Source organism: Mauremys mutica, chromosome 7 (genome assembly GCF_020497125.1).
Source record: "Mauremys mutica isolate MM-2020 ecotype Southern chromosome 7, ASM2049712v1, whole genome shotgun sequence".
NCBI lineage: Eukaryota > Metazoa > Chordata > Testudines > Geoemydidae > Mauremys > Mauremys mutica.
This window is the reverse complement of record NC_059078.1, coordinates 64,407,454-64,419,862: the sequence shown is the minus strand read 5'-3', so window position 1 is coordinate 64,419,862 and position 12,409 is coordinate 64,407,454. Positions and strand designations below refer to the sequence as shown.

General features: G+C 36.9%; 1 protein-coding gene across 7 annotated transcripts in view; it reads right to left on the bottom strand.

Moving 5' to 3' along the window:
* Positions 1 to 12,409, bottom strand: part of ADK (adenosine kinase) — a 566,325-nt gene that overhangs the window by 374,128 nt on the left and 179,788 nt on the right. For all 7 annotated transcript variants that reach the window (XM_045025033.1, XM_045025027.1, XM_045025030.1 and 4 more), the window contains one exon: positions 3,817 to 3,895. In XM_045025033.1, the coding sequence (XP_044880968.1) occupies positions 3,817 to 3,895 (79 nt within the window). The remainder of the gene's footprint in view (positions 1 to 3,816; positions 3,896 to 12,409) is intronic.

The following is a 12,409-nucleotide window of genomic DNA, read 5'->3' as shown; positions in this document are numbered from 1 at the left end:
TAAAATTAAATTAAAATGCAGAGTCCCCAGCACTGGTGGCCAGAACCCGGGTAGTGTGAGTGCCCCTGAAAAAGCTCAGGTGCCACCTCTGGCACGCGTGCCATAGGTTGCCTACCCCTGGATTATACTGAAAATTTATATAAGCCACCTTTCTCTCTTCATTTAAGCTTTTGTTATCTTGACTCCTCACACCATCCAGTGATCTGCCTACCAACCCCGCACCGCACACTAAGTTTAAGACACATGTTCTAACCTTCTTAGCCCTCCATCTAAGTGGCCTGTTTTGGTTGGCCTGGTAGTTTGATGACACTGGCCTAGCTCCAGTGTCTAATAATTGTATCTATTCCCTCTCTCTAGCATCTATCCTTCATTTTACTACTTTCTATTTTTGTTCGGTCATCCTGCCCCAGTCCTGCTAGTGAAATAAATTGCCTCTTTTGATTCTACATCGTTGTCGTCCTTCAAATCCCTTTCAAAAAGAAAGAAAAAAAAAGAAAAAAAAAGAAATCACACCCCTTTTTATTACTCAGTATCATCTAAAACAAGACAAAATAATTCCAAATATGCTTCTAGGGACAAGTGTAAAATATGAGGGTAGCAGGTTTTTTTAAGTGGAACTGATGTAATAATTCAAAATGGTGCATCTGGAAACATGCTTGAACAATATCCCTCTGGATGCACCCAAGCTGCCTCCTGTTTTTCTTCTCGGGAATGGAAAGTCTCACAGGTAGAGATGTCATTATGAGAGGGCTTGCTCTTTCTCCATACTTTCACAAATTTGGAAAGAATCTTTAGAAGTAGTTAGCCAAGAGTTATGGAATTCTTTCAGCAACAAGCATTCCCCAAAGGCAGATTTTTGGAGATCATTCAAAAATATGTTTTTGTTTATTATGACCATGGGGCTCAGTTACGGTAATTCTCTCTTTGAGCTTGTCTTTACTGCTTAAAAAAAGATGTATTCTTTTACTTCAGGATAACGTATGCACTTAAGTTCACGTATTCTCTCATGCATTAGTTAGCGTGTGGTAAAACATACAAGTTTTTTTAGCACTGAAGATAAACCCTTGGAAAAGCTCCCTGCACTGCTGCTCTGTTACTTACAGTTAGTTGGTAAAGCATGCCTATTCAGTGGAACAAGCAACCATAATGGTTTTACATACTTTGTTTATAAACTTGTAGATTAATTGGTCTATCTTCGGTCAGCAACCTCACTGGATTTCAAAGCCGTTATGGGAGAAGGGGCCATGACAATATTCTGCACCAACTCAATAAGCCTCATTCTGATGAGTATGTGTGTCACTTCATTATGCACCTTTCAGATGTTACAATATTTCATTTTAGCCGCAAATAAAGCATTTGCTGTTGTAGCCTCTGCTCTTATCTCCAGGATCAACTAACTACCTTAGCTTATCTAACCTCACTTTAAGTTGGCTGTAAGCTACTTGGGGCAGGGACTTTTTTCCTATATTTACGCCTATGAACAGCAAATATTTTAATAGCACTATATATACACATTATTTAAATAAAGACCCTTTAAAAAGGGATTAAGATTGTACAGACGTAATATTCCACCAACTCAAACCCTAGAAAGCAAGGAAATGTCCAGTTATGGGACACCTCTAATACCCAGAGAGGACATATTTCCACTGAGGGCAACAGAATCCGCCACCACAAGGACGGTACCTCCAACTGATGAGACATATAACATTTATATCCAGCACAGTATACTGCAAATTTTTAATTAGAATGCTCCCAAAACTCCTTGGGTGGAGAGAAAAGGAATCTGTCAAGTGCCATCTCTGCTCCACTGGGCGAGCTATGGCTGTCTAGACTGGAGAACCCTCTCCTGAAGATGCTGCACTTCAACTGAAGGTGAAGAACTTGCAGCACTGGAAATCAAAGCAGCTCTCAGTTGGCAACCATGGCTGGTATGACCCCCAGACTCAGTCATGGTTTACAGCATAGACAACCTTCCTATAGTTTCCTAACCTTAGAGCATAGTGGGGTGAGAATGGAAGGGAACTTCGCTGAGGGCAGCCTGTAGCTTCAAAGCCATTGGAAAGACAAGCTAAGGGGCGGCCATCTTTACTGGGTAGCCTCAATTTCACATGGCCAAAGCCCTCAAGTCTACTGCATTTCAGCTGAATCAGAGTTCCAGTTTACGTGAGTGACAAATTTCCTAACAAAATACACTTTAGCACAGTGGAAGATGCACTGAACTGGGAGGCAGGACACCATGAGTTCACGTTTCACGTTTTTTGATTGCTCTTGTTTGTATTTCTTTATATTTCTGTACATTTCACAGACTTCTTATTAAGCAACATCTATATTAAGGGGCAGTCAAGTATCACTCAATCTGTTTTACAAATAAATTATCTGTGACATTGCAAAAGGTCATTTCTACAAGAGATGAAAATAGAACCAATATAGTTCTATGATTAACTTTCACTCTCAGCCACTCACAGAAAGAATCTGTCAAATCTATAAGTGATTGTAATCTGTAAACCACTGTTCCAGAGCTAGGAACAAAACCAGGGTTCCTGACATTCAGCATGTCTTGAAAATGGTTGCGAAATCCATTCAAAAATCCTCTCTGGTTGCTGAACCACACAGAGAATAGCTGCCTATGCTACTATCACCACCTCTTGTAGCTCAAGTGGTAGCGATATGGACTCAAGATCTGAATGTCTTGGATTGAAACTCTACTAATGGTCCACGTAGTGGTCCTTATAAGTGCACGTGATAAAACTCCTATTTTTCCAGTTCATTTTCTATTTTTTTAAATGTTTCATCTAATTTACATGGTGAAGAACGATCGTAAAATAGGTTTTATATCAAAAACTATTATAATCTGAATGATGATGTGATACACAACAAAACATAGGGGTTCACATTTCAGTCATTGGTCATACCTTTTAATTACTTGTGTCAAAGACTGGTAGGTTTAAGGTTTGAAAAGTGTGATGGCCTTAGTGAAATGGCAGCCATATTTCCTAATGGTTGTCTATGGCTTCAAAGCCCAGGTGGAAACATTAGGTGATGGCTGCTATTTTTTTAGGGGTATCCCTCCCAGTAGTAAAGTAGTGGTCATCATTACCTAGGACATAAACAGCTTCGATCCCATTTGGTAGCTGAAGTCCCACTGTAAGTTATGGGAAATGACAGCCATTTTGAGTAAGAGAAAATTGTGAATGTAACTGTAAAGCAAAACAAAGCTTAATAACTTTGCTGAATTACAATCTAACTTCTTCAAAATAGCATTTGAAGGTATCTGGCATATGTTTTATCTACACAGGAAGTTTGAAGAATTATAAATAAAAGTTGCACATTTTAAATTATGGGATTTATGCAATACACTTTCAGATTGTGTGGTGGGTGTATCTGCAATACTACACACAAAATGTATTACTAGATTAGCTTTCATTCACTAGTATATAACAAAATACATTCTCTGTTATCAAAGTGCACAAAACCTACCTTGGATCAGTGCAAGCCCAACTTTATGATATTCATATCTCTAAAATTCTCCTCATGTAAAAAAATTTTCAATTCAATCATTTATACACAGGTTATAAACCCTTAACAAATAAATGTGGTTATGACTGAAATGTTGCAACCTGAACAAGAACAGTGCAAGAGAGAAAAAAAGAAAATATTGAAGTCACTTCTAGAGTACAAAGTTCAACTTATTTTAGGCAACAGACTAACATGCACTCACTGAGTAATGCTTCTGAGCAACATGATAAGCAACTTAGAACAACAAGAAGTGGTTTAAAGTCAACATCTTTAGTTTATTTCTTTTAAGGAAGAACAAACCTGGGCCACTTTAACAGAATTTTGAGTAGAGCCACCAGCATGATATTCTACGTTGAACTTTTTCACAAGTTCTTCAAACCTGTAAGAAACCACAGGAGTTCGGGAGGGGGAGGGGGGGAGAGAAGAGGGGCAGACAGAGAGAGAGAGAGAGAAAGGAAGTCAGATTCTGCAATTTTTCAGTGAAAAACTATATAAAGCATCTAGATTAGAAATGTATGAGATCAAGTTATTTGTAAACAGGAAATTCAGACATATTAGCTCTTTTACAAGGTGCTAGCTGAGAAAACGCAGACTAAAATAGCATGCATGCACAATATGTGCACTAAGCAACTGGCTAAATGACAAAGCAAGCGATATCAACTTGATTGCGCTCCCTTACAGTTGCATTGTAGCTCTATAACATTTAAAGAATATCTTAGGAATACAGCATCTGGAGCTTATGCATGATGATAATTAACTTTCAAGCTTCTAAAGTATATGCTCACATGTAAAAGAAAAAATTTAAAGGAAACCAACGAGGAGGTGAAGATTCACACTTCCTCTAGCTAAATACATAACATAAAAGTTCAATAATAAGATACTTTATCTACTTTTAAACTGTAGTCAAATAGTGTACACTCAAAATGTAAATATTTTAAAGCATGAAGTTTGAACTTGTTTGTCAGGTGTTGGAACTTTATAAATAGATCTACTGCTAGTTTGAGAAAAATCGGATATAAAAGATAACTGTAAAACGTGCATAAATTGTGGCAGAGCAGTTCTCAGTCTTTCAGTTTTCTAGTCCTCTAAGTTGAATCATTGTGTAAAAATTAATAAATTAATATAAAAGCTCCGCTGTCTAAATGTTTTGAAAGAACACTTGCTTTCACTAGCAAAACTTATTTTCACAATATAAAAATATGTATAAAGACAGCTTGATTAATTTAAAAGGAAAAGTCACTGTTTTTAACATAGCGTACATAACAATTATGAGTTAATAATATCTGGCTACACTAGTTAGATCTGGAGCATAGCTACCACTGAAATAATGGAAGGGACTTCATTAAAAAATGCAGTGCAAGTTGAATTGTTTAAGTTCCAGACAGGTCAATAAATGGTCAGTACAAAGGTAATGTAAAATTTTAATTCGGTTTGGACTACCGTCAAGAAAAAGCCCGGTATTCAAGAGAAATATAGTTAAATCTGTCTTAAGGGACCACTCAAGGGACCAACTAAAATAGTTTAACAGAAGTGGTCTTCTAATAAAGATGGAGCAGAATAGTATTCTATCCATTTGTGGATTCTTTGTGATAATCTCTTAAAATAGGAGGTTGATTAATAAGTGGATTCTCTTGCACAGGGGTTCTCAAACTGGGGGACGTGACCCCTCAGGGGGTCACGAGCTTATTACATAGGGGTCACGAGCTGTCAGCTTCCACCCTCAGACGCTGCTTCACCTCCAGCATTTATAATAGTGTTAAATATACAAAAATGTGTTTTTAATTTATAAAGGGGGGGGGTCGCACTCAGAGCCTTGCTGTGTGAAAAGGGTCACTAATACAGAAGTTTGAGAACCACTGTTCTTGCATAAGTTTAAATGAAATACATTTTCATACAGTATGCATGTTACTTTTCCTGAGTCACAGTCCTGATAGTTTTTTCATTATTGTCTCTTTGTTCATATACTAACAGAAAACACTTTCCCCTCATTTTAATGCACCTAATTTTCAAATAAATTAGGCACCCCTCCAACCTTACAATAAATACTAGTAGCAGAAAGCCTGTGCGGTCACAAGAATGTAATTTATAAAGTCGTGTGTAAAAAAAAGCTGAAAATGGCCGAGAATTTAAAAATAGGATGGCAACACACTGTGAATCCAAAGGATGACTGAACCAGATGATATAAACAAAAAACTCTCAACCATGCTTGTAGCTGTTTCCATTGTTTCACACTGACTCAACTGACATTCTAGGCTACAAAGTGATTTGGGGGGTTATGATGTATGCTGGTTGTGTTGATTTGTATAGTCTCCCTCATACAACCAGTGAAATGGTTGCAGGCAAAATAGCTGCAGACTAAGGGTGGTGACTGGATGAGTTACCTCTGATATCACAATGGTCTAGGACAATGTACCCAAACTTTACTTGTCACGCCCCCCCGCCCTTACTACTAGTGGAATCTTTCTGCACTCCCCCTCTTCCATTACTGCACAGTTAGTTCAGCAGAGAAGCTTGTGCTGAAGGTGGAGCTGGGGCTAGAGACAGAGCTGGCCTGGGGTGAGTAGGGGAAGGCTGAGAGGGAATGAGGGCAGAGCTGAACTGGGGACGGAGAAGGGGGTGGAGCGGAGCTGTGGCAGGGGCCAGAGCTGGGCACAGAGCAGGGGGTAGAGCGGAGCTGCAGCTGGGTGGTGCTCCCTTCTCGCCCCTTGTGGGGGGGCTGGCCCAGGCCCTGCCACGCCTCTCCCACATTCCTCCATGCCCCCCATAGTTTGGGACTATTGATCTAGGATCTTGGCATGGCATAAATACATGCCTACTGTAGCTATACACTCCATGGGAGTAATTTGTAAAGTCAAAATGGCTGAAAACTTAAAAATTTGATCGTAACAGACCACGAAACCCAGTGATGAGTCAACCTAGTGAAATTCTAAACATAAAGGGCTCTCAACCATGCTTGTGGCTGTTTCCATCGCTTCACACTGACTCAATGGACATTTTAGACTTCAGAATGACTCACAAAATCTTATTATATAAATACAGATTACCTATACTACAAGTGAAAAAGGAATAAACATCAGCCAGAAAAGTAACTACTAAAAAAAGGCATCTTCTTTCAACATATTTGCTAATGCAAAAACACAAATGCCAATGACCATGGTCCAGATCCAGTATATCTATCAGAAAGAGTTACATTCCATTCTGTCTTGTGCTCAATAACCATAGTGAAAAATAAATTTGTATTGAAAAACTTAATTTGTGATGTCAGAAGCAGAAAATACTGCCTGATTTTCAGATCTCAGGTTGAGTTTCCAGGGCTATCAGAGCAAATACATCATTTTGAATGGTTAGCTAAGCAATCTGCTGTACAAGTAATAAATATGGACTCCCACAATGTCATTTTCAAAGTCAATTATTTTATTATAGTCATACTAATATGAAAGTTACACTTCCAGATGTTCATTACATTTATTTTCTTGGGTTGACGCTCTCCTATAATAGATGGTTGTTGCACAGTAGTTTTATTATATAATATTCAGAATAGACACTTCCTATCCTATAACAGAGGCTCATGTCACCTTAAATAAATAAATCATAATCAACAGAGTCTCTTGATTATTAATATATGTGCTTCTAAGAGGCTGCTGCTTCTGTTATGAAATCCATTCACAGACTACTTTTATAAGATGTAGTACCTTAATGATTCTACAATAGTTTCCTCTAAATCATGTTTGCAAAGTTCTTTGAAGATGGAAGCATCAACAATGACTAGTTAAGGATGAGTTGAGATGTACACTGATATTAGATCTAAAATCCCCTGCTTACTTTTAAAATTTGGCGTACTGACTTTTCATAGAAGAATTTTATTTTTCTGGTTTTGTTTTAATTTTATATATGAATATACACACAGACACGCACAAATAAAATTTAGCAATGTGGCTATAGGAAATATCTAAAAATGCTCACCTTCTGCACCTTTGGTCCTGTTTTCCTTACATTTTCTTTGAGTAACTTATCTCTTCAGTCTCTCACAAATAGGTTAAGTAGTGGAATTTAAAATATTAAAGGTTTTTAATTTCTTGCTATCATTTACCTTGTTTGAGGTCAGAGGAATACAACAAAAGAAAGGCAAAGGAGAGCAGTAGCACAGTTCAGTTAAACATTTTTGCCATTGTACTGAGAACAGAGAGAGTTGTATGGAGGATGGATTAGTGAGAGACTGAGCACAGTTTCTATCTGACAAAGTGTATCTGCTATCACACATTTTGGTTCACTGATTTATACACCTTCTGGAGAAGAGCCTGAAGAGAACTATTATAAGGAAAATGCTGAAAATGGACAGTTATCCATTAATATTACAGTAGTCAAAACTGTAGCTCCCACCACCCTTCATTCAAGAAGAGTACTGCCTATGTGTATAATACTTACAACCAGTTATATAGTACATATCATTAAGTACTGGTGGAATTCAATCATCTTTATCAAATAGTAGTTCATGTACTGGAGTTAAGTTTAAACACTAAGTTGAATACAAATTAAGCTTCTATGTCCTGCTTTGAGCAGGGGGTTGGACTAGATGATCTCCCGAGGCCCCTTCCAACCCTGAGATTCTATGATCTAACTTTACAATATTACATATTTACACTCAAAAGCCTCAACTACTTAAGTTCAAATTTAGCGACTGATGCATAGTTTTTTTTTTATTTCAACCTATTTTGTTTCAGTTAAAATACTTACCAAGATAATATTTTTCAGGTTTAGGGGGAAAAACCCCTATCTGAACCATATCAGCCATCCTATCACATACTTCTCTATAGCATATGACATGGGACATAATTGTGCAATAATTACTCATGTACTTCAATACTCTGTTAAAGGTCAGAGTTATGATCTTTTTATTTCTACAATAATTCTCCATTTAAAATGTTTGAATAATGAGATACCCCATCCTACCAAACTAACGACAGGCAGGCAATTAGAAAGAATCACAAACTAAATTACTACATATGCTTTTCACAGCCATCCACACTACTAATTATCTACCAATTGTATACCAAGCAACTGCAACCTCTACTGATAGCAAGTTGCTGAGGGAAAAAAGCAACAACATGTCTCATAACAACCACTTCTCAAATAAAGAAATGCAACAACAACATGAACAAACAATGTTTTGGCAAGATTTGTAAAATTAAATTTGTAAAATTTAATCTTACATTTTCTATCAGTTGAAACGCTTGGTACCCAATCCATATGGTTAATTTTTGTTATTTGTGCATCTATGAACATAGCAATAAAAATATTAACTCCTTTACCTGAAAATGCCTACTACAACAACTGCCTTGGTGACTGAGAGGTAACTCAAGATTACTTGTATTAATATACAATACTAGATGCCCTACTGTTTCTCTTTATTTAGAGCTGTGACTTCTAGTGCATTTAATTACTTTATTCTGTGGTCTGTGTGATGAAGGTTTGGCTATAACAATGAGGATGGCTTCTAAACCAAAATAAATATGCAGTAACTGGCATCAGATAAAATATTGTCTTTAATATCTCAATCTCAAGGTGACAGCCAGCAGAGAGGAAAAAAATTACTTTCAGTTATTTCATTGAATTAGGCATGCAGACAGTGAGACTTTGACTGCTGCCCTTCACTAGTTCAGTCAGAAGTATTTAAAAAAACACCTCATTTCATCATGTTTTATAGAAAAACGTCTTCGGGGCTTTGGGTGAATATGTCAATTCAAAGAAAATGCATGCTAATGTAAGGAAACCCCTTTTGCTGACTGTCTTCAATGTCATGATGTAAGGCTGTTATCAATTAAATGTGTTAATTTATCCACAAGAGTCCATTAACCAACTACTGACCTGAAACTTAAGAATGACAACTGGATTTTATCTTTAAATTGGATTTTCATTTTTAAAAATTAACATTTGGACAGACAAAAAAAATCAGTACATGATCAAGGGAGCATGGGGAAACCTGTTGTGCCATTGTCCGCACTATACCTGGCCTATGAATAGGAAATTCCATGCCACAGTGGTGTCAGTCCAGCACCTTTCAAGGGTTTTTTTATTTTTGTTTTTGTTTTTGTTTTTTTTTGGGGGGGGGGAGAATAAACTGGAGCAACTGTCTTTCAGGCCAGTGGATACCAAATGCACCTTGTGTAGGTGCTAAGTGAACTGTTATGTTCGGGACAAATTCAAGAAAATTAGGACTTTATGAGCTAGACTAATATTGCTGTTTCTGGTTCTGCAACTGATGGTCCTTCTGAATATTTCCTAAGTCTGTTAGCATATCTGAGAACTCTGGTTCCTTTGTTGATCTTAGAACATACCATTACATTAAACACCACAATAAATCTCACATCAGCACCATCCAGAAGGCCATGAGTTTGGTACCGTAAATTTGGTCGTCATATTCTAGAGGAAACATGTTTGCAACAGTAGCAGTACATGTTTCTAGCTGTGGTACTGCTGATCAACAATAGCACTGACCAAAAAGAATGTATGTTAATGTTTTTGACTTGCATCTGAAGAAGTGGGTATTCACCCACGAAAGCTCATGCTGCAAAACGTCTGTTAGTCTATAAGGTGCCACAGGATTCTTTGTTGCTTTAACATTGGCAATGATATCACGTGTCACTTGTTTTTTAGAACTGAACTGCTAATAAAACCTGATGCTGAAGTGTATATCTCAACAAGAGACTCGGAAAGCAGAAAAAGCAACTTAATAAGAGTACTACAATTATTCAGATTTAATTTTTATTTTGCAGTAGCTAGCACCTGCAAGCCATCCAGATCAGAGCCCCATTGTGCAAGGTATCATTTTTAAAAACATTTGGGAAATGCCAGTCCTTGCCACAAAGATCTTAAATACAAAAATCTACTTGGGACAAAACCAAAAAAGCAAAGGTCAGCCAAAGTTGGTATCCATTTTTTGTCATCTCATATCTTCTGTCTATCCTCACAGTGAAGTGTAAGACTGAATGAAAGAGGTATTCTTGTTGAGTTTAAAGTGCATTAACTTCCTGGAATGGAGTATCCAAAAGAATACAAACAAGACAAAAAGGTCCTAAGTGACTTTGGAACCCAAGTCCCATTTTCAAAAGTGACTTAGGCACTTAGGAGCTTAGATCCCATTGACTTCCAAAGTCAATTTTGAAAATTGGACTTGAAGATACAGACACACAGTATGGCTGCTAACATTACTACACAAATCCTATAAATTTTATTTTGCTTAAATATGGGCCTGATTCTGTTATGCACATCTGTCTTGCACTAGTGTCAGTCCATTGACCTTAATACAATTACTCTTTATTTATATTATTGTAAGTGAGACCAAAATCAGGCCCTGTAAATCTAACATGGCAAACTCACTTAGGTATGAATTCCAGTCATTTATTTGTGGATTAGATGAGTAAAATTAGTATTTTAACCATCTGTAAAACAATTTAACCATCTTCCTTTATTCACACGTATTGTAAACATGGAATAAATGATGATGCTCCTACTGCATATAGATTTATATCCTTCTGGATATTTGTATCTAAGGTTACCTTTTTCAAAAGTACTTAAATCCCATTTCAAAAGTGATTTAGGCACTTTGGAGCCTAAGTCTTATTGACTTCTGAAGTTGTATAAATGAGTTTAAAAAACCGATCTAAATAACATTCTCCACAAGTTACATACTGAGAAAAAAATGCTTGAGAGAAAGACACTGTTGATGCAGATGTGAAAAGCCACTTTATCTTCAAGAAGTAAAAAAATGTAGTTTCTTGTTTTTCAGCAAGATGGGTTTTCTTGGCTATTTTCTGAACTATTTGCTTGTTACCCAGGATGACTCTATAACACACACCAGCAGGGAGTCACATTTTAAAGATCAGCTGCCTAAAAGCAGCTGCAGAGGAGGGAAAAAGCGTATTTGTAACTGAGGGTGTTTTTTTGTTAATTTGTTTTTTTCTGTTTATTTTGTATATTAGAAATTCAGGTCCTGGCTAACCAATTTTTCCCGGAGATTTTTAGTCAGATTATTCAAATTCTTCTGTTTGTTTTTGTTAACTCAAAATGCCTGACAAGCAGTGAGGATGAAAGATCTTTGTTAAAGGTTCAACATCCTTGCAACTTGCAGCTTTAATAAAATAGCAAAACAATGTAATATATAGTACATTTACTGGATTCACTTAGTCAAAGGTAATTATCTCACCTTCTCTAGTTGCCTAACATTTTCAGTTGCAAGAACAGGTCATGCTAGTAACAGATCTCAGTTTACTGTATAGCAGCAAGGAGAACCCGACTAACATCCCAATGTCCTCATGTCTAATCTTACCATTTACATTTTTTTAAAAAATTCATTTAAATCTTCACATGAAGCAATGAGTGACAGAACGTCTAAAGGATCAGCATTGTAAATCAAAGAAAAATTTCTTCAGAGTGTGATAACATTCCTACAGGAGCTATTTAAATGATATTAGAAAGTTGGTATTATGTGGTTTTTAGATATTGTTACCATTTCCAGTTTTAAAAAAACTAGTTAAAAACAATCCCAAAATCTAATCATCTTAATACTTGGTACTTTCAGTTACTCATACATCTGGTGACTCTGTCATCATTCGTGTCCCAAGTTTAATCATTTCAGGATAGGCATGTCCAATACAGCCAGAGTCTCACATAGACTATATAAATTAGGTAAGCAGGGGAATGGTTTCGCTATTGTGGGGAACTTTTTTGGCTTCTGCACTACCCTGGTGAAATGGGCTAGCAGAAGGATTTGAGTTTTTGCTTTTACTTTTTTTTAAACCCAGAGGCCTTTCTACCCTTGAGGACTTTCCTTTCACTTTTTTGTCTGGCAGAGTTTTTGTAACCCCGACAAGGCTGGGCCCAAGATTTTTTTTTG